General features: G+C 40.1%; 1 protein-coding gene across 1 annotated transcript in view; it reads right to left on the bottom strand.

Moving 5' to 3' along the window:
• Positions 1-23,980, bottom strand: part of armc2 (armadillo repeat containing 2) — a 98,487-nt gene that overhangs the window by 52,225 nt on the left and 22,282 nt on the right. Inside the window, exons 6-7 of the mRNA XM_073055881.1 lie at positions 12,404-12,480; positions 168-275 (exon numbers count right to left, since the gene is read on the bottom strand). Of these exons, the coding sequence (XP_072911982.1) occupies positions 168-275; positions 12,404-12,480 (185 nt within the window). The remainder of the gene's footprint in view (positions 1-167; positions 276-12,403; positions 12,481-23,980) is intronic.

Below are 23,980 nucleotides of genomic sequence, written 5' to 3'. Positions count from 1 at the left end.
ACAATTACATAATTTCTGTAAATGATCCTTATTTTGTAAAAAAAAATACATCTTTGCATTAACAGCCAAAAACTGTAAGACATAGTGCTAAACTAGCAGAACATAAGAAAATAACTTCCCAAGTATATTGAAAAAATCTTACAAATGATAAAGTAATATCTTCTTACCACTCTTTAGGAGCTTAAGTTCATCAAGAATAGGCTGGATCTTCATATTCCAGTATAGAATTTCTTTTTCACTTTCTCCTTCATGTGATCTTGATCCATTACTTGAACCTGAAGCCCAAAATGATATAAAAATTAATTTCCTGTGGTTTGAGTTAGCGTGATCTAAAATTTATCACAATTACTCTCAAATATTCCATGAGGGACCAGGTTTCACATTCTGATCCTTCTGGGCCAGCTGTGACTCAGTTAGTGGCATCTGCATCTCAGGATCAGACAGAGTGAGCACAATAATCCAAGCTGATACTCAGGTGTAAAGGTGAGGCAAGTATGTCACTGTCTGGGTGTCATATTTCTAATAAAACATTGAACAAAGCTTCCTATTCTCTTTCAGAGAGGCAGAGCAAAGATAGCTGGCTAATAATTAGTACTCAACCAAGATTACCAAAAATTCCTTGAATTATCTGGTTAATATCACACAGTGGGAACTTGCTTTGAGGAAACTAGCAATCAAATTTCCTACATTACAGAAATTATTACATTTCGAAAGTAACTATTTGGCAGCAAGGAACACTGGGATGTTAATGTCATTAAAGGCAATATAGAAATGAAGTATTCTGCAATGGTAACTTTGAATGAAATAATACAAGACATACAAATCCTCGCACCATTCCTAGTAATTTCTAAGGTAGGGACATGTTCGGCACAACTTTGTGGGCCGAAGGGCCTGTATTGTGCTGTAGGTTTTCTATGTTTCTATGTTCCATGGGTCTCAATACATTCACTGTTTTCGCAGGCTGCATGAAAAAATGTTGTTTTGGCTGTTGTGAGAATCATGAAATAGCCTTTACAAGTCTCAAAGATTCCTTTGGCAGGGAACTGTTGATGAACAATAAAAAATAAATCCATGTTAAATAATACAGAAATTGTTAAATAGGCTTTTGGGAATCAACGTAGAATCTACAACAAAGAAAGCCATTCAGCTCAGCAATTCTGTGCCAAACTTTGGCAGAGCTGTCCCATTCTTCTCTTTCACATTCTGTGTGAAATAACAAACTATATTAATCAAGGAGATATAGCACTATTTAATATAAAAATGGACAATTGTAAGTATTGCAAATTTAAGGGATGAGAGGCAGTGGAGGGGATGCAGAGAAAAATCAGGAAATGAAAGGCTGCATGCATCAGGATTAATGCACAAAATGGCAGAGGAGCTCACGGGTCAAGCAGTCAACGTTTCAGATGGAGACCCTCCATCAGGATTCTATATCCTGAAAGAAAAAGCTTTTCTCTTTTCCTTGAGAAAAGGCATCTGAAACGTGACCTCACAGAGGTCTTTAAAATTATAAAAATTTATGATGTAGTGAATACAGAGAGAATGCTACCACATGATGAACAGCATAACTAAAGACATTTAATGTAAAACAGTCACTAAGAAATCCAAATAGGCATTTCAAAAAAAAAAACTCATCCGAAGAGGGATAAAACTGTGGAATGTGTGAACTCATGCCATATATTCTATGTAATTTATGGGGGGGGGGGGGGGGGAGGAAAATTATGAAAATTTGCAAAGTCAGAACTAGAGACAGTGGACAGATAGAAAGAGCATAAAAAGAGATACAGGAAGAAAAAGACATTCTTCTCATTATTAAGAAACAGTACCGGAAATAAATTTGTGCTTCCTTACACTGCTCTGGGCAAATATATGCTCTACTTTGCACATATATAAAAGTTAAAGTACAGGCTTCCTTACAACAGTCCAAAGTTTTATTTAAACTACTAAAGGATCTCCTGAAAACATTTCTGCTAAATAATAGTAGAAATAATATAATGCAGCAATTTTGTCCTCAAAAATTATAACTTAAGTTCAAATGGAGCCATTTAATATTTATTGAAATTGACTGCACAACCAAATAAACTTGTTAAATTTCATTAATACAAAGAAACCAACAAGAATGTCAAAAATGTATTAATTAAACAAAGGAAAATTGAATGACTTTAGTACTAACACTAATGAAGTATAAGGTCCAAAGCTAATATGGGTTACATAAAAGTTTTACCCATGGTAAATTAATTAACTTAAATTTTCTTCCTTTAAATAGAGTTCATAAAGTGTTTGAGCTTTTGTTCTTAATTCTCTAGGACCAGGTAATGGACTATGTTTAAAATTATTTTTTTTATTGTTGCCAGGATTAAAGCTTCAAATACCACCAGTGATATATTAAAATGATTTTTGTTCCAGGGCTTGCAGAAACTAGTCAACCATACATGGGACATACAGAGTTTTTAAAGCTGGCAGTAGGCCTAGTAGCTTAGTTCCAAATACTTGAAAGCTATTTTTATGCACAACATGTTCCAGGGCTGTGTACTACAACAGGCTGGGTCTATGAGTGGGAAGTAATGAGGTAGAGATAGCATTAAGATGGAACAGATGAGGAATATGTAAGTGGAAGAGGTGGGGGAGATCAATTTCCTTAAGAAGGGTTCAACAATGGCAGCAGAAAAAGGAGAGGTTCCGATGGTAGAATTAACAATGTAATTAAAACTAAGTGCTAAGAATATAGTAAATTAATCTTTTAGTTATTTTTTTCTTTATATCATACAAATCTAATAATATTTTAGTTTATTAAAACTAATAGATAGTTTTATTGATATAGTTATGATGCACTTCAACAGTATGACTGACACAATTTACAAAAAGCTTTTTCAGATTACACTTGGACTTTCCAGAACAGTTACTAGAAACCACTAAAAATAGGAGAAACTTGTGACTTTTATAGCCTGTCTTACAATCTATATCTCGTTCAAACTGTGCAATCCTTTAACCATTAAAAACTTGTCTCTTCCAGCCAAGCTCTTTTCCATTAGTTGAATAATACATAATATTAATCTACTTATTAATTTTAAATATGGGGTATCTTCAGTCAATTCTGGTTACTTTTATCCCTTCAAATCACACTAAAATATATTTGTATTCCTTGAATATCACCTTATATATTACCATTGTTACGAATGTGCCACAACTCTGAGGTGCCGAAGGGTACAAAGTCGCCCCCTCCTTTTTGAGAATCACAAGGTCGCTATTAATTCAGGTCTGGGACCCAGGAAATGAGAGAGAATCCACAAGGTTTGGAATGTGTCCTGGCCTCAGCAAAACAAAAACCCCTGATAATGGCTATTGTCTCTTGGAGACGGAATTGTGTATTGAGTACTGTACTATTCATTGAAGCCCTCAGGGACAACCAGAGTGGGCTGGTTGAGGGATTGCATCATCCCAACCTGATTGACATCTGAGACCCCGTGAGTAAGGATAAAAGAGGGTCTGGGGAACAACCCCTTTAAACGCACCAGGAGAAACGCTAGAAATCCCGTGACAGCGTTTAATAGCAACAGCTGGTGGGGGGGCTCGTGTGCATCCTTCCCTTGCCTGGGATTGGCGGGCTCGCCACGGAAGAACGGCTTAGCTAAAGGAGAGGCCACAAGTGAACGGCCACACTAACGAGACTCCGAGGGATCGAAACCATAAAAGGAATCAGCAAATTTTTCTCCAAATCTCTCTCTCTCTCCAACCATTGAAAACCCAGCGGTCCCCAAAGGCTGCAGCCTGCATGAACTGAGTGACTTTTATATTTCCATCGGACAATACATTATCCCCTAGACAACTATAGAGTTATTTCTTATTGATTATTATTATACCCGCACTTTTAGATTTAGTATTGACGACGTATATTATCTGTATGGTTGCATTGATATTATTTTTGTGTATTTTTACTAATAAATACTGTTAAAAATAGTACCATCAGACTTCAATGGACCTCTCTATCTTTGCTGGTAAGTGACCCAGTTATGGGGTTCGTAACAAAGTGGGGGCCTCATCTCAAGATTTGATACCAAATTGGAGGGCCAATGAATTGGGCTTTTAAGTCCAAACGTGGGTCTGGTTGCGCAGGTAACCAGACGGGAAACCAGCAAAGATGGACATCGACGAATTTATAGAAAACCCGACTCTGGAGGCGCTAGAGGCTGCCACAAAGTCGGACTTGATAAATATTGCGAAAGGACTAAACCTCGCAGAGGTGCGGTTGTCGATGAAAAAGCGGGAGGTGCGGAGGGCCATAACTCAGTACTATATTGTGAAGAACGTATTTTCAGCTAAGGTATTGGAAAATATCCCTGAAAAGGTACCAGCTAGTGGGACGGCTCAGTTAGAGTTGGAGAAATTAAGGTTGGAACATGAAATTAAGTTAAAACAGCTGGAAGCAGCTGAAAAGGAAAAAGAAAGAGCCGAAAAGCAACGGGAGCATGAGCTTCAGCTAAAGGAGTTAGAGGTGAAGAGGGAGAAGGAAAGAGCTGAAAAAGAGAAGGAGAGAGCCGAGAAGGAGAGGGAGTATGAGGAGAAAGAGAAACAGAGGCAACATGACTTGGACATGGAGAAGTTAAGGCAAGAGCGAAGAGCTCAAGGGCCAGACCGAAAGGAGCGGTTTAATGTTAGTAGGGAGTTTAGGTTAGTACCTCCATTTGAGGAGACGGATGTTGATAGTTATTTCTTGTATTTTGAAAAGGTGGCAGTGAGTCAGAAGTGGCCCAAAGATCAGTTGGTGGCGTTGTTACAAAGTGTGTTAAAAGGGAAGGCACAACGGGCATATGCGGCGTTGTCCATGGAGGAGGAGTCTGAGAATTATGAGAAAGTAAAGGAGGCCATTCTTCGGACCTATGAATTGGTACCTGAAGTGTGTAGACAAAAGTTCAGAAATTTAAAGAAAGGGTGGAATCAGACGTATGCAGAGTTTGCCTATGAGAAGGGTGTGCTCTTGGATCGCTGGTGTGCAGCAGAATTGGTGGAAGAAGATTTTTGGCATCTCAGGGAGTTAATTCTGATTGAGGAATTTAAAGGTTGTGTTTAGGATGATATCCGGATGTATTTGAATGAGAAGCTGAATAAGTCCATCTCCGAATTTGCTAGGTTCGCAGATGAATATGCCCTAACCCACAAGACAAAGTTTTCCTCGAATAAAAGTTACCAGAGAGACCGTGAGAATGGTAGAGAAAGCCTGCCGGCTGAGGCAGAGATCCCGCCGGGAGCTAGTGGTAAAATTAAGGAGGAGGAAAGGCATGACGGCAGGAGAGGTCCTGGCTTGACCTGTTTTAATTGTGGAAAGGTGGGTCATATTGCATCTAAGTGCCTTGCTCCGAGGAAGGAGATAGGAAAATGGAAAGCAGCAGTCCCTACAGGATGTGTTGTGGTGATCAGTAAATCGACGAGAAAGCCCCAGGTAGACAGAATACGAGAGGGGTCTGAGAAATGTATTTCAGAAGGAACTGTGTCTGTGAAAGAGGGAGACACACCAGTTCCAGTGCGGATCTGGAGAGACACGGGAGCTGAACTGTCATTGATTTGCAGTACGGTGCTAGCTTTTGGTCCTCAGACTGGAGAGGTAGCTTTGAGAGGCATAGGAAAAGGGACAGAAGCGGTCCCCTTGCATAGGATCATTATAAATTGTGAGCTGGTATCTGGACCAGTTGAAATAAGGGTGCGATCAGAATTTCCAAGAACTGATGTAGACATCCTTCTGGGTAACGATTTAGCTGGTGGTGATGTTTGGTCGGCCATGGAGCTGACGAGCCAGCCTGTAAGTGTTGAGGACCCACCCCTAGGTTCCAAGATCTATCCCGCATGCGCGGCCACTCGCAGCATGTCGAGAAAGGCAGCTGAGAGCAAGACCAGTTTAAATCCGGCCAGTATTGATTTGGCCGAGATGTTTTTACCGACCCTGTACCAAGAGGAGTTAGAGGGTGGTAAAACGGAGAATAGGAAAGTGAAAGAGAGTAAGGGAGAGGAGGTAGACCTGCCCTTAGCCAGGAGGAAATTTATAGAGGCACGGAGTAAAGATAAGAAACAGATAAGGCTGTTAAAAGGTCCAGGGTTGGACATGGATGATCTGTCTGGTTTGGCAGAACTGTTTGACGAAGTTGAAGATTCTAAATGTGTTCCCGATAATGAAATGAGGGCAGTCCTAGATGAAAAGGATGCCATTACCTTGAAGAAGTCTGCTGGGTTGGCAGATGAGGTTGTTTCAGCCCACAGGGTTGAGTTTACTCCGGAAGGGAGTTGCCCAGAGAGTAACTGGGAGAATCAGGGGAACTTAGAATTTGAAAAGGGTACGGGTATTGAAAGCCTGGAAGAGGCAGATGTCCCATTTGAGTGTGTTCAAGATGTGGATGCACATGGTACTGAACCTAGTAATGGAGCTCAGAAAAAGTCTGAGGTATTTGATTCAGTTGAAAAGGAATGCAGTCCTTGTGGGTCAGATGGACTTGGTTCCGTGAAGAAAGGGTTAACCTTGGTAATAGTGGGAAGTGAGAATTCCCAGTTGTTTGTGCTCGAAGGTGTGTTAAAAGTTAGTGAGGAGATAAAAAGTGGTGAGGTGAATATTATTATTGAAGGAAAAGGGAAAAATGTAGTTCCTAAATTGAATGAAGAAAATTTAAAGTCTAGATTGATGTCAGAAGCAGCAACCAGGCTACAGAGACAATGGCTTGGTAACACGGTGCCTGCGAATCAACTACAGGTTGATTTGGAATGTGAAGGTGCCCCACACACTATTGTTATTCAAGGGAGTGCTGTGAAGAGGCAGAATTTGAAATGCTGTTTGGACAAAGAGAGAGCGCTTGCAGAGTTTAAACTGAAAACTCATGCTAACAACTTGCTTAAAATTAAAGAATTGCGTGGAAATTCGGAAAATGGTCTAAGTTTGGAACACATTGTTGATAAAATAACTCCTATGAAAGGAGCATGCAAAGGCCTATTCCACACTAGTATACAAGTTAACCACGTGGGAGTTAACTGGAAAAGGGGCGAGGGTTGACGGGATGCCATTTTAAATAACAGGATCCGGTTTTAAGGGATTTCGACAAAGCATGTGAATAATAAAGACAACCCCCATGGAAGATTGACTGTTAAGTTTGAAAGTAAAATAAAGATTAGTATTTGCATGAACTTTTGTAGTATACACGTAAGCTAAGATCACAACTCTTTAGTTTTTGTTTGCTGAAGAAAAGAAAAAAAAAAGGTGGTTATTAAATTGGAGTCTGATGCTACAAGAATTTATTAAGGTACAAGATGTTAAGATATTAAAGGAAGTGACAATGTAATCGCTAACTGTTTAGATGCTGAATTGAATGTATAACTGTATTACTCTGTAGTGAAAAAAAAAACTCTTGTATTGTGTTAGATTCTGAAATCCTGTAAGACTCTGTATTAATTAATTTTTACCTGTTGGTAAAAATCTTAGAAGGAAGGGGGTGTTACGAATGTGCCACAACTCTGAGGGGCCGAAGGGTACAAAGTCGCCCCCTCCTTTTTGAGAATCACAAGGTCGCTATTAATTCAGGTCTGGGACCCAGGAAATGAGAGAGAATCCACAAGGTTTGGAATGTGTCCTGGCCTCAGCGAAACAAAAACCCCTGATAACGGCTATTGTCTCTTGGAGACGGAATTGTGTATTGAGTACTGTACTATTCATTGACGCCCTCAGGGGACGACCAGAGTGGGCTGGTTGAGGGATTGCATCATCCCAACCTGATTGACATCTGAGACCCCGTGAGTAAGGATAAAAGAGGGTCTGGGGAACAACCCCTTTAAACGCACCAGGAGAAACGCTAGAAATCCCGTGACAGCATTTAATAGCGACAGCTGGTGGGGAGGCTCGTGTGCGTCCTTCCCTTGCCTGGAATTGGCGGGCTCACCACGAAAGAACGACTTAGCTAAAGGAGAGGCCACAAGTGAACGGCCACACTAACGAGACTCCGAGGGATCGAAACCATAAAAGGAATCGGCAAGTTTTTCTCCAAATCTCTCTCTCTCTCCAGCCATTGAAAACCCAGCGGTCCCCAAAGGCTGCAGCCTGCATGAACTGAGTGACTTTTATATTTCCATCGGACAATACATTATCCCCTAGACAATGATAGAGCTATTTCTTATTGATTATTATTATACCCGCACTTTTAGATTTAGTATTGACGACGTATATTATCTGTATGTTTGCATTGATATTATTTTTGTGTATTTTTACTAATAAATACTGTTAAAAATAGTACCATCAGACTTCAACGGACCTCTCTATCTTTGCTGGTAAGTGACCCAGTTACGGGGTTCGTAACACCATATATAAAACTAACAATGCAAATTGTACTCACAATTTGCTTAGTTTTGCATCAACATTTAATACAGTGGACTGTAGTTTATCAAAATGAAAATCAAAGACTTCAAAACAGATGTCTGTTATGTATTTAATATTTCAGTAATATTTGAGCAATATTGTAAATGTATTGAATGATGAAGCATTCTTTGTTGTTTCCATAATACATTTTGGGTTATGTGTAAAAGTACATGAATGGCTTACGTCATCATGCCACAACATACGTGTGCATCTCACTAAAGTAAAACAAAACTAAGACACACATTCCTGGCTCCATGATTCCTTTCAATTATTTTTTTGATCTGGAGTTGCAAAATATAGTGGCGACGAGGAAGGTTTAAACGAACCTGAGATGACTTGCTACTTTTGAAGTGCTGCTAGACATTCAGGTTTTAAAAAAAAAGTGCAGCAAGACATTCAAGTTAACAAAAAGTGCATGCTTCTTCGGGAAGGGACAGGGAAATTCAAGGTATGAAAAAGCCAGAAAACAAACAAATTGATGGGTTCATAAACAGTGAGTATTAGGCAATAATAATCTTAAATAAAAAATAAGCAGAATTGGCTGACTACATTAGAAGAGTAAATGTGTTCAATTGCACAAGAGACACTTTGAAACATATAAATTAGCCAATGATAGCGAGTGCCAGTTTTGCTGAGTGCATTGGGTTTAAAGGCATACAGTTTGCTCAGAAGGTTAACGGCTCCACCAAACCAGCCAAAATAAGCTTTGCTGATACTGTATTGTCAAAATAATGCAGGAGTATTTAGAAGTGAAACTGCTGTTGATTGCAAAATGTTTTGGGTTTCATAAGTGGAATCAAAAGGAAGGGGAATCTCTTTCAGTGTACGTGGCTGAATTGAAGAGATTGAGCATTGTCAATCTCAATGGGCTTAATAATGCACAAAAAGAAATTGTTTACCGTAGTTTATGGGATCTTACAAAAAGCATTCAAGCACAACTCATATTTAAAAGAGCAGTTCAAATAGCTGTATCAAAAAAGGCGGACAGAGATGCAAGTGAGTTGTGGTCAGGAATGAAAGTGAGCATGAACAAAATCGCAATGTCTAAACAGACATTGGCCGAACAAGTAGTGTTAGCGTTGTAGCAGGAGCTCACATATACCAGACCACTGCAGATTTAAAGGTGATACTTGCATAAAATGTATCAAGGTAGGACACATACAAAGAGCATGTCAGGCAGACAAAAATAAATGGACTGTACAGGGAAGAGAAAACTATTAAAAGTTAAGTTATGCTTTCAAAAAGGGCACTAATCTGCATGCTGTCGATGAAATATCTGATAATGATGAAAATGACACAGGACTGAGTAGTCTTGGAATTTAAAATGGGAAAGCTATCAAGGCACAAGCAATATGGCTTACACCAGAAGTGGACAACAAATTTATTGTCAACAAACCCTGATGAAGAGTTTCGGCCCGAAATGTCGTTATTACCTCCTCCCATAGATGCTGTCTGGCCTGCTGAGTTCTGCCAGCATTTCGTGTTTTTTAAACAAATTTATTAAAATGGAATTGGATACTGGCTTGGCTGTTTCAGTCAATCCACAAAAAGGCATTTCTGAACTGAAGCCTGCAGATATCTTATACTGGAGAATAGAGAACTCCTGTAGGAATGACATTCATAGCAGTGAAATACAACAACCAATAAGCCACATTGAGCTTGTATGTGGTAAAAACAGGAGGGCCAACATTGTGGGGTGTGATGGCTGACAACTACAGCTTGATGAGAGATCCATTCACCATTTTCATGCCCTGCATTAGAGTCAGTTGAAAGCAAATTAAGAAAGATACTGGATGATGCCAAAACAATGTTCAAGGATGGCACTGGAAAACTCAAACATATCAAGTGTGAAATGGGGTTAAATGAAAATGCCACACCCAAGTTTTACAAAGCCATCCAGTTCCCTATCCATTTGTGATTAATTAGCCAATGAGCTAAATCGCATAGAGGCTGAAGGATTTCTTTCCAAGGTTGAGTGGAGCCCAAGGGCAATGCCAGTGGTCCCACTAGTTAAGAAGAATTAGTCTGTCAGAATCTGTGGTGATTTTAAGATCATCAATCCAGCACTGAAAGTAGATCAATACCCTCTGCCCAGGATAGAGGATATCTTTCCAAACCTTTCTGGAGGGAAACACTTAAACTGGACTTAGTTGAGGCCTACCTACAAGTGGAGTTGGAAGAAGAGACCAAAGTGTTTCTCACCATAAACAGTCACAAAGGGCTTTATCACTAAAACAGGCTTGTTTTTAGAGTAGTATTCACAGAACGGTGTTCCACTAACAGCAGCAGCATGAACGCAGAAATAGGCTCTCTTTCTTGGAGGACATAATTACAAGATCAAATTCAAGAGGATGACTAATCACAAAAATGCTGATGGATTGTTCTGTTTACCCTTGCAAAAGGAAATACCTGAAAAATTTACAGAAGTGGGCACTCTTCTTGACATATTCCCCCTAATGTAAATCAAAAGTCTCCCTATTACAGCAGAGAGCATCTAAAAGGAAACCAGAAAAGACCCCACACTGTCTCAGGTCTACATGGCCACCCAAGGTGACTGGAATGTGCAGCAGAAATCCCAGTTCCCCTACTGTTACTAGTGCTGGATGAACTTGTCCTTGATGGAAGTTGCCTTATGTGGAGATTGAGAACTGCTGTACCACACAAGCTGACAGCTGAAGTGTAGGAGGAGCTACATGCCAGTCATCTAGACATGGTGAAAATGAAAGTGTTGGCTCAAAGCTTTGTCTGGTGGCCTGGGATAGATCAGCAGATCGAGCAGCTTGCCATGCACTGTTTGGAATGCCAACACATTGGGAAGAAGCATCTTCATCATACCACCCAACTACAAATGGCTTGGAGGAAAGGTTTGTCCAGAGTCTAAAGAACACACTGTGAGCAATGTCAGCAGAACACACCACATTAACCCTGAATCAGGAGCTCAGCAATTTCCTTCTTGCATATCGCAATGCAGCTCACTCCACAACCAACAACTCACCAGCAATGTTGTTCCTGGGTTGACTCTTTTGTTCACCACAGGAAACAGTTGAGGCCGGTTCATCGGCTATACTTAAGAGGAAGTTAGATATGGCCCTTGTGGCTAAAGGGATCGGGGGTATGGAGAGAAAGCAAGTACAGGGTTCTGAGTTGGATGATCAGCCATGATCATACTGAATGGCGGTGCAGGCTCGAAGGGCCGAATGGGCTACTCCTGCACCTATTTTCTATGTTTCTATGTTTCTGTTTGATTCTGATGATGATTTTATTTTTAAAAAGAGTTTTTTGAGCAGAGAAGTTAATGCGAACTAGTAATCTATGACATAGCCAATTCAATAACTTCACATGTAGTTAATGTTGTTAGGTTGAAAAGTACAACTTCTCTCTTTACGCAGCTACAGGGGTTTTCAGTGGAAAAGAGATACTAGTCTAAAGCATGCACCTTGTGGATGCAAATATAAATGAAACAGGTTCACAAACAGCAACAATGATTAGATAACCAGTTTTAGTATTTTTGATCAAAAGATAATTCATGTTTTTTTTTTCAAAATAATGCCAAGGGATAATTTTCATCCAGTAGGATGTGTTAAATGGAACCTTAACTTAATATCTTATTCAACATGTAGCTGCCTAGAAAGTTGCTTCTAGTTGATAGCTCTAGACATGCTAATGAATCTGCAAGCAATGGGTGGGAGTAGAGGAATAAGACCGAGAAGGGTTCTCTACAATGAGTTGGCCCCAGCTCAATGGGCCAAATAACTTCCATTCATGCTGTGCACATTCTATGTAATTCAATAACAGCAGCATTGCTTCAGCACTGTACTAAAGTGTCAGCCTAGACTTTTGTCCTCAAAATTCTGATTGGGAATGGTTTCCATAAATATTTGCCTCACAAAAGGCAACGGTGCTAATACACATAACATCCAACACCTAACCTTGTTGACCAAAATTAAATTCAAGAATCACAAATTTATTTATCATTTTTCCATTTGGATTCAAAGAGGATATTTTTACATAGGGAAATACCTGATCTGTTTTGTTGATTGATGTTTTCTGTGCTTTCAGGACTGTTAGAAAGTCTAACGTCTTGTTTAGTCTCTTCACTTAAATGGAGGAATCGATGTATTTGAAAAATACAAAAAAAACAAATATACAAGTTAGATTTACTTAGAATAATAAAAAGACCATATTTGATCAATCTACAATCTTTAAATTTATATTTCAGAAGTTGCATTTTACTATACTTTAAAAAGACTATCCATAGTTACTATGTTATTGAAAATATTAAATAAAATTGGCTTGCTCACCAGCATAGTCTGAACTTAAATATAAGCCACATAAGAATGTCCATTTAATTCAAAAACTGAGTGGCTGGGTCAAAACAAATTCTAAAGAGATAACTATAACAGATGTAACTGAGAAACATCTGCTCCACCATCTAATTCAACAAAATTTTGACCTTAACAAACTGCCTCAGAGAAGGGCCTTTGTAATATAATGAGGCATCCTTCAATGAATTTCCAATGAATGGCAGTTGCTGGTACAATTATGAATCAAATATCATACTGAATGATACACATAAAGAGACACTATTTTTCTGATATTCGTATTTTTCCCTTTGGGAAGACAGGTGGTGAGAATTGTGTAACAAAATCCAAAAATCTAAAATTTGTATATGTGGTTATTATTTTGACTTTTTTTTCCTTGCAAAGTACCACAATTTTCTAGTTTGAAGTTTTGAAGTTAGTGCTAAGTAAGCCCAGGAACCAAAGCCTTGATAGGTAGCAAGAGAGCATGGGAAACATGGCCCAGTGAATGGAAAGTAACGTGGAAAAAAATATCATCAGATGAGCTGGGTACTCATCCACTGGAATTTTCAAGTGATCAGATAGGATTATTGGAGTTTTACTGTATTCACCTTTTTCATGTGTACTGAATAACAAACAAATAGGTCATAAGATTAATGTTTGAAGTCTGTGCTGCACCTCTGTAGCCTACAATTACTATTGAATACTAAAGCAGCCCTACTATAGCGATTAAAAATAAGCTATTGCCAGTCTAGTTCAATTCTATGTAGAGGTAATATACAATCTGTCCTGTATCCAATAATTCCCATGAGGACAACTTGAGTAGATGAGGTATTGGCCCCTCATTCTATGATTTCAATTGAAGTCTGTCAAAGGAAGCTAGAAAAAAAAGTCCTGGTAACTGTTCCTGGACAAAGATGTACAATTTTAATGCGAAGTCTGGTTAAGTAGAACCTATCATTTTACTGTCAGGCCAAAACAGCTAGGAAAGACCTAGAAAGGTCTGTGAACTATCAGGAGGAGTAATCAAAAGGGTCGCAGAAGCAGTCACACATTTGTTTCTTACCAGCACAACCGCTGCTTTATTTGGGAAGCATGTTAATTAGGCCTGCCATCCTACCATTCTCAAATAGACATCATACCCACTTTACCATGTTCATGTCAGGAAGTCAAAATTGAATGCAGAAGTAATCAAAGGACAAAAAAAAAAAAAAAAATGGTTTAAAAACTAAATGCACCATTTTGAAACCTGAGATGTGACCCACATTAGATGTTGTTTCTTCTTCATGTTTCTCCTCCATGATGTCTACCCACCATTTGATACATTTGCTGCTTTTGCCCAACTGAGATTCTAATTCACATATCTCAGATTCAGCCTAAGGTTATCAGGGGCCTCAGTAGCTACTAACTAAATGTTTTTGCCTCCCTTATTTCATTTTCAACCAACAGAAGAAAGAAATTGGGACAGAAGGTTGTTACCATCACCTAGTAACTGAAACCATCATGCTTCAAGATTCAAAAACTTTATTATCATTCCAACCATACATCAGCTCTGCAGGGCAGAATGAGACAGTGTTTCCCAGGGGCAAGTGCAATCATAACATAACAAATGCAACACTAAATAGTAAACACAACAATAAATAGTAAAACACAACAGGCACATGTCGGTTAAAATCAAGTTATAAGTGTCCAGTGCAAGTTAAAAGTGTCCAAAGCAGAGTCAGGTAGAGCAGCTATTTAGCAGTCTGACTGCCTTTGGGAGGAAGCTAGTTAGTAGCCTTGTGGTTTTTGTTTTGATGCTTCTGTAACGTTTGCCTGATGGCAGAAGAACAGTTTATGGAGAGGGTGTGAGGGGTGTTTAATGATGTACCATGTCTTCCGGAGGCACTGACTCTGAAAGAGGTCTTGGGCAGAAGGTAGGGAGACCCCAATAACCTTCTCTGCTCCCCTAACCACCCTCTGCAAGGCTTTTTTGTTGGCAGCACTGCAGGTGGAGTACCAGGTTGTGATGCAAAAGGTCAGCACACTCTCAACCATGCCTCCGTAGAATGTAGTTAAGATGATAGTGGGGAGTGATGCTTGTTTAAGTTTCCTCAGAAAATGCAATCTCTGCTGGGCCCGTTTCACAATCCCAGTGGTGTTCCTGGACCAGGTGAGATTGTCCAAGATCTGCACCCCAAGGAACTTGATGTTTTCCACTCTCTCCACTGTGGAGCCGCTGATGCTGAGGGTGTGTGCTTAGGCTGAGACCGTCTGAAATCGACGATCATCTCCTTGGTTTTGGTGACATTAAGCATCAAGTTGTTGTCACTGCACCAGCTCTGTAGGTGTTTGACCTCCCCCCTGTACATTGTTTCATTATTTTTGCTGATGAGCCCCACCACTGTGGAATCATCAGCAAATTTAATGGTCAGGTTCCCCTTGAATCTGGCTGCACAGTCATGTATTAGCAGTGTAAACAGCAGTGGGCTGAGCACACAGCCTTGTGGGGATCCAGTGCTCAGTGTGATGGAGTCAGAGATGTTCCTGCCAACACGGATTGACTGTGGTCTCTCTGTCAAGAAATCCAGAATCCAGCGACACATGGCAGTGTTAAGGCCAAACAGCGACAGTTTCTCCACTAGTCTCTGTGAGATGATGGTATTAAACGCTGAACTGAAATCAATGTACAGGATTCTGGCATAAGTGTCTTTGTTGTCCAAGTGAGAGAGAACTGTGTGCAGTGTGGTGGATATTGCGTCCTCCGTAGAGCGGTTGGAACGATAAGCAAACTGTAGAGGATCCAGCGATGAGGGGAGGCTAGCTGTGATATGAGGCTTGACAAGCCATTCAAAACATTTCATCACTATGGGGGTCAGAGCGACGGGACGGTAATTATTCAGACAGGCTACAACTGATTTCTTTGCTACAGGGATGATTGTGGAGGTTTTGAAGCATCTGGGGACAATGGCTTTACTAAGGGAGATGTTAAAAATGTCTGTCAGGACATCTGCTAATACATCAGCACATTCCTTGAGCACACGTCCAGGGATGTTGTCGGGACCTCCCACTTTTCGTGGGTTAACCCTGGCAAGGGTCCTACGTGTTTGCTCTGAATCAATGATTAGAGCCGGCTGGTCAGATGGTAAGAAGGGACTGGCTCTCCCCCTTGCTGTAGTGTTTGATGCTTCAAAGTGTGCAAATAAATTGTTGAGACTCTCTGGAAGAGAAGCGTCACTGTCATCAGTTTTCTGCCTGATCTTGTAGTCTGTCAGAGCTTGAATTCCCTGCCACATCCGTCTGGTGTCACCTGTATCACAGAAGCGTCCATGTATTTTGCCCGCGTAGGCCCTTATCGCTTTCCTGATCCTTAGTGAAAGCGCAGTCCTGGCTGAGCGAAGCGCACTACTGTCCACCGATCTGTAGGCTGTTGTCATCCATGGCTTTTGATTACCACATGCAGTCAAGTTTTTCATCACAGTGACATCCTCCGTGCATTTGGCTAAGTAGCTGATTACTGCCTCAGCATACTCCTCAATGTCTGTATGGTCATCATAGGAGGCCGCTGTCTTGAATATGTCCCAGTCTGTGTGCAAAAAACAGTATTGTAGTGCTGAGGCTCCTCCTTTTGGCCAGACCCTTATCTGTTTTTGCTCTCACACATTTAAGCAGTGGTTTATATGCTGGTGTTAACATGACAGATATGTGGTCAGAGTGGCCAAGATGGGGGCAGGGGGCTGCTTCATAAGTGCTGTTGATAGTTTCCTGTTTCCTGGCAGAACCCAAACAGCAAATAAAAACTTCTTTCTTCCCATCCAGCTAAGATTTTAATTTATGAATGATTCATCTTGTTATTAACACATTTAAAGACACTATACACATTAGATAAAATAGTAGATGCATTCTCTTACATCATACCCAAAATTTTTAAACCTTTTTGATTCTCTGCTAAATAATACTCTTTCATTGATTCTATTGTGGTTCTTGGATTTACTGAGTATGCCTTATTAAATTCTTAATAAATTTACTTAATGTTTCTCTTCTTAAAGTATCCACAGTCAATTTGTATCTAGATCTATGCTATTGTTGGTCAAGTCTGTTCCACGAGGGGCAGATGAGCAATCTGTGTTTAACTCTAGATTTTTCTTGCTCTCTAGTTTCCTAACTGCTGTTACCCAGAGGTAAGAACTCAAATTCAATATGGATTTAGATTTCAAACTCAGTTTGAAAAGAATGCTCAATACAAATATTTCTTTACAAAAATTCATATTCAAAGCCCCTTCTGATTAAAAAAAATTAAATGATGCTTTTAATTTCCAGAGCATTTGGGAAGAAGTGCCCATAATAGGAGTTAATTTTTCTGAGCAAAGAACTAGAAATAATTAAACAATTAAACATTAGTAACTCTAATAGAAGAGGTTAATTTCAACAAATTGTAAGTTATCTTTATTCATTACTTAAAAACCTGATGAAAAGTCTTTACTTGAAGTGTCAGCTTTGTTTCTTTCTGTAGATGCTGCCTAACCTGCTGAATGTTTCCGGCATTTTCCTATCTGCTCTCTGAAGGAGTTATCATTTTAGTCACATTCTCTTTTTCACATATCCAGGCAAAGATATTTCTTAATTTCTTCAAATGTTGGTTTCAGAAGATAGCTTAAAGTAACACTTAGTTCTGCCCCACCTTCCTCTATGTTCCAGGGCAACAACTTCAAAATTAAGTTATTTAAGCAACAATTCCATTGCTGGTAAACAACTGAAGTTTTCATTTCACTAAAACATGGTATACATTTCCTTTCTTTTTTAAAATTAAATGTTTTTAAGAATATTCATAATTATCTTCACTTGTGAGGCTTTTTAACTGATAGACTGTATAGAGGTTATTCCTTCTCAGAGAGCACATTAAAGTAAGTTTAACTTATCAGGTTAGCTCAGGTTCAAATGTGCACATCTAGTTATCTTATCAGAATGCGTACACTTGTAAATCACCAATATAAAATTCTGTTCCACTAAGATAGAACAGCAAACCATATCTGCAAAAGTAGAATCAGTATTTTGAGAAAAGTTCTTTTTCTTGTGGAAAATGTTTTTAAATTTTCTCAGATTCTTGGGATACGAGAACATTTTGTGGAAATGCAGAAATATAGAAATCAGATTGCCAGAAGTCTGTGCTTATCCATTTCCTATAAAATGTTGAACATTGATCTGATTCCTCATGGGAGGAGGAAAAAAAATTGGCAAATTTCTATCCCTATGTGCTACAAACAAATGTTTCAGAACAGAACACCTAGCATTCCTATATGACACAAGTTAAAGGTTACAAAAATATATGAAAATGTTAAAAATGCATTGAGGATGTCCTATCTGTTCCCAAGCCTGCAACCCTGAATCTTGCCATGTGATCCATGGCTCTAAATTGACCAACACATAAGGTTCCAAGCATTAAAGTAAATGCAGTTGAGCTTGTCAGTGCTCCCATGTTCCCTAACCTGCCACTGCCTCCTCTGCCCATCAGACTTGTTTAAGTTATCTTCTACATTTTTCTCCTCACGTTGTCGTACTGCTACTGTGCTTCCTAATCCTCATCGCCCCCTGCCAAATTAGTTTAAAACCTCCCAACAAGGATACTCGGTCCCCGTCCAACTTAGATGCAATCCACCCCCCATGTACACACCCCACTTATCCCAGTGATCCAAGCACCTAAACCCTTCCTTCCTGCACCATCTACAGTGTTCTACATTTTTTAAAAAAAGCATTTTGTACCTTTTTTTATTCATTCATCTCTGATTTTCCTGGAGAATCAGCAATATTGTTGGTGGACTAGATTTTCTACTATAGTTTGTATTTTTTTTGATTGCCATTAGTGAGAGTAGTTTATTATTCCAGACCTTTACTTAATCAAATCCAAGCTTTCTAACTGATATTTGATTTGAATTCATTCCTCTAGATCATCAATTGAGGTCATCCTTTTTAATTAATCCCTCCAGGGTAGGATTACTTGCTTCCACTCAAGTTTTTGGTTCTAAGATGGCTGAAGAATCCCATGTAGGATCTGCAAACTCTGCAGTGAACAATGCAAACTCTTCTTTTTTTTTAATTTATTTTTTATTAACAATGCAAACTCTTCAATGGAAACATGCATAACCTGTGAGCAGCGGAAGGAAGTCATTACATCCGAAGCTGCCCGCTCACATACCCCTTCAAACACCATCTGCCTTAACTGTGGCAGAGTCTGTGGATCCCACATTGGACTTTTCAGCCATCTCCGAAACAAATAACTGAAATGAAAGCCAGTAATATCTAAAAAAGATAAGAAAAAGTATTAAAAGATGATAGTGATATACTTCCAGTGAAAATCCATGGCCTCATCTCTCAAGTGAGGTTGAGATCCTTTCTTCAAAAAAGAAAAAAAATATATATAGAACATTCCATTCAATAAGCAATAGGGCTAAATTGCCATTGTGCACAGAACTGTTTTGCTAATGCTCAATTGAACAATGTAATGTGTTATGCTTAAATTTGTAGCTGTGTCCCTACTACATACCAACATAGGAGTCATACATTACTAAAGTACAAGATGATATGCTAATCCTGTATTCTGTTAAAAGTCTACCTTCCAGCACTAAATATTTGCAGTCCAAGGAGCTGTATATAATTCACACTGCCATTTTTCATAGTTCCTCTGAGAACTAATAAAGAAAGAGGAGTACTGAATTGTAACTGTTTTAATTCTATACAGCCTAACACTAAAACATATAGTCCCATTTTTTTTCTTTCATAAAAGCAAAAAGTTATGCAGCCTGTTTGTAAGGAGTGCAATTTTAACCATTATGGTCTGCATCATTGTGAGAAAGAATTTTAAAATCTTTTGGGATGCAATTGATATTGTAATTCACTGATAGTTATTATCCTTCGCTAGTTTCCCTTGAGAAGGTAATAGTGTATCTATAATAATTGTATTTTAATTTAGAATCATAAAGAGTTCATCATAATGGCAAAGAAATACAACAAGGTCACGCATGGAACAAACCAAGAAAGAGTGTTGGTTTACTTTAAAAAAAACAAATCACTTTTTTATTATTTTTAATTATTGGGATGTGGATGTTATTCGCAAGGTCAGCAAGTGTTATTCATCATTAATGATATTACAGGAAATATACTAGCATGGATAGAAGATTGGCCTACCAGCAGGAGGCAAAGAGTGGGAATAAAGGAAGCCTTTTCTAGATAGCTTTCGGTGACTAGCGGTGTACCACAGAGGTCAGTGTTGGGACTGTTTCTTTTCATGTCATATATCAATGATTTGGATGACAGAATTGATGGCTTTCTGGCAGGCAAGTGCAAGGGCAGGTAATATTGAGAAAGCAGTGAGTATGCAGAAGGACTCACACATGAAGAGAATGGGCAAAGAAGTGCCAGATAGAATAGAGTGCAGGGAAGTATATAGTGATGACTTTACAGTAGGTAGAAGGGATGTAGATTATTTTCTAAATGGGGAGCACCTAAAGGTCAACTTGCAGATTGCCCACCTGGTTGTACTTCTACTCCCAGCATATAAGCAGAGACTGAGGACTGCAGCACCACTAATGAGGACCACAAAGGTATGGTCAAGGGAGGAGGACAGGTGTTTACAGGACTGCTTTGAATCAGTGAACTGGACCATACTCAGATTTGAATGAGTATGCCATCACCATCAGGAACTTCATCAAGACCGATGTCGATGAGTGTATGCCTTTGAGAAAATATCAAGTCCATCAAAGCCAGACACCCTGGATGAACCAGGAGATTCACATTCAGCTGAGGGCAAGACCTGTGACATTCAACACTGAGAGTGAAAAAGCAATTCCATGAGAAGTTACAAAGATAATTGGATGCACAACAGCTGTGGCAGGATTTGCAGGCTATTACTTCCTATAAGGCAAAACCTAACAACATAAATGGCAATGATGCTTCACTCCCCGATGAACTTAATGGGTTTTTTTTTTTGCACACTTTGAAAGGGAGAATAACACTATACCTATGTAAATCCCCAAGAGGGTAAACCCTTGCAAGGTCTCAGGCCCCAATGCTGTACCTGGCAGAATACTGAAAATCTGTGCCAACCAGCTGGCTGGAATGTTTAAAAGACATCTTCAAACTCTCACTGCTGCAGTCAGAGGTTCCCTCCTATTTCAAAATGGCATAAATCATTCTGGAGCTCAGGAAAAGCAGGGCAAGTTGCTTCAATAATTATAGTCTGGTAGCACCCACAGCCTCTGTGCTGAAGTGTTTTGAGAGGTTGGTGATGGCTAGAATTGATTTCTGCCAGAGTAAGGACCTGAATGCACTGCAATTTGCCTACTACCACAACAGATCTACAGCAAACACAATCTCATTGGCTGTCCACTTGGCTTTGGTGCATCTAGATAACAGCAAACCATAGCACATCGGCCTGCTATTTATTGATTACAGCTCAGTGCTCAACATCCTCAACCCCTTATTACTAATCAATAAGCTTCAAAACCTGGACCTCTGTATCCCCCCCTGCCACTGGATCCTCAACTTCCCTTTTGGGAGACCACAATCAGTTCAGATCAGTAATAACATCTCCTTCTTGCTGACAATCAACACAGACGCACCTCAGGGATGTGTGTTTAACCCAGTGCTCTACTCTTCGACACTGACAAATGTCTGGCTAGGCACAGCCCACATGCCACCTATAAATTCACTGATGGCACCACTGTTATTGATAGAATCTCAGATGACAACGAGGAGGTGTACAGAAGATAAAGAGAATGGCTGATTGAGTTGTATCACAACAACTCATACTCAACATCAGTAAGACCAAGGATCCGATTGTGGTCCTCAGGAAAGGGAAGTCAGGAGAACACACACCAGTCCTTACTGAGGGTTGAAACATAGAAACATAGAAAACCTACAGCACACTACAGGCCCTTTGGCCCACAATGTTGTGCTGAATATGTACTTACTTTAGAAATTATCTAGTGTTACTCATAGCCCTCTATTTTTCTAAACTCCATGTGCCTGTCTAGGAACCTCTTAAAAGACCCTACTGTATCGCCTCCACCACCATTGCCGGCAGCCCATTCCACGCACTCACCACTCTCTGCGTAAAAAAATTTACCCGACATATCCTTTGTATTTACTTCCAAGCACCTGAAAACTGTGCCCTTTTGTGTTAACCATTTCAGCCCAGGGGAAAATCCTCTGACTATCCACACAATCAATGGCTCTCATCATCTTATACACTTCTAACAGGTCACCTCTCATCCTCTGTCACTCCAAGGAGAAAAGGCTGAGTTCAATCAACCTATTCTCATAAGGCATGCTGCCCAGTCCAGGCAACATCCTTGTAAATCTCCTCTGTACCCTTTCTATGGTTTACAGTGGAAAGGATGAAAGGCTTCAAGTTCCTGGGTGTTAGCAACTCAGAGGATCTATCCTGGGTCCAACACATCAAAACAATCATGAAGAAGGCACACGAGTGAAAGAATTTGTGAGGATTTGGTAGCATTTCACCATAGATACTTGCAAATTTATACAGATGTACAGTGAAGAGCATTCTGACTGGTTGCATCACCGCCTGATATATCCAACAGGAAGTAAAGTGTTGCAAATTCAGCCATCGTAGGCACAACCCTCCCCTCCACTGAGGACATCGTCAAGAGGAGGTCTCAAGGTGGCAGCATCCATCATTAAAGACCATCACCATCTGGGACATGCCCCCTTGACATTACTACCATTAAGGAGGAGATACAGTGCCTATAAAAAGTATTCACACCCCCCCCCCCCCCCGAAACTTTTCAGATTTTTTTATTTTACAACGTTGAACCACAGTGGATTTAATGTGGTTTTTTTGACACTGATCAACAGAAGAGTTTTTCATGTCAAAGTGAAAACAAATTCCTACAAATTGGTCTAAATTAATTACAATTATTAAACACAAAATAATTGATTGCATAATTACTCATCCCCTTCAGGTCAGTATTTAGTAGATGCACCTTTGGCAGCTATTACAGCCTCGAGTCTGGGTGGATAGGTCTCTACTAGCTTTGTACGTCTGGACACTGCAATTTTTTTGCATTCTTCTTTACAAAACTGTTCAAGCTTTGTCTGATTGCAAGGGATCATGACTTAACAGCCCCTTTAAAAAAACTGAGATTTTTGGTTTCATCAGAACATAGAACCTACTTCCAGCTGATTTCAGAGTCTCCCACATGACTCTGTCAAACTCTAGCCAAGATTTCATGAGAGGTTTTTTTCCCCCCAACAGCAGCTTCCTCTTTGCCACTCTCCCATAAAGATGCTACTGGTGAAACACCTGGGCAACAGTTGTTGTACCCAAGATCCACAAACCTGCTTGTCCAGGTAGACCCATTGTTTCAATTGTTCCTGCCCCATTGAACTTATATTTGCATACCTCAACTCTGTTTTGTCCACCCTACTTCAGTCACTTCCTACCTACATCCGAGACACTTTGCATGCTCCGGTTCTTTTCAATGATTTTTAGGTTTCTGGGCCCCCTCATCTTATTATCATCATGGATGTCCAGTCCCTATAGACCTCCATTCCCCACCAGGAAGGCCTCAAAGCTCTACACTTCTTTCTGGACACCAGACCTAACCAGTTCCCTTCCACCACCACTCTCCTCCGCCTAGTGGAACTTGCCCTCATTTCTAAATAATTTCTCCTGCACTCATCGATTTCATCCACTTTGCCTCCAACTTTCACCCTGCCCTCAAATTTACCTGATCCATTTCTGACACCTCCTTGCCCTTTCTCAATCTCACTGTCTCTGGAGACAGCCTATTCCTTGAAGTCTACTATAAGCTCATGGAGTCTCACAGCTACCTGAACTATACCTCTTCCCACCCTATCATTTGTAAAAACACCACCTCCTTCTTTCATTTATTCCGTCTCCACTCTCAGGATGAGGCTTTTCATTCCAGAACAAAGGAGATGTCCTCCTTCTTCAAAGAAAGGGGCTTCCCTTCCTCCACCGTCAACACTGCCCTCAACCTCATCTCTTCCATTTCACTCACATCTGCTCTTACCACATCCTCCCGCCACCCTACCAAGGATAGGGTTCCTCTTGTCCTCACCCAGCACCCCACCAGCCTCTGCAACCAGCACATAATTCTCTGAAACTTCTGCCACCTCCAGCAGGATCCCACCACCAAGCACATCTTTCCCTCCCCCCAGCCCATGTTTTGCTTTCCTCGGGGATCACTCCCTCACTCCCTATGCGACTACCTTATACATTTGTCCCTCCTCAGTGATCTCCCTCCTGGCACTTATCCTTGCAATCAGAACATGTGCT

Source organism: Hemitrygon akajei, chromosome 9, assembly GCF_048418815.1.
Source record: "Hemitrygon akajei chromosome 9, sHemAka1.3, whole genome shotgun sequence".
Classification (NCBI taxonomy): domain Eukaryota; kingdom Metazoa; phylum Chordata; class Chondrichthyes; order Myliobatiformes; family Dasyatidae; genus Hemitrygon; species Hemitrygon akajei.
Note: the sequence above shows the minus strand (reverse complement) of the source record. Positions and strands in the feature narration are given on the sequence as shown.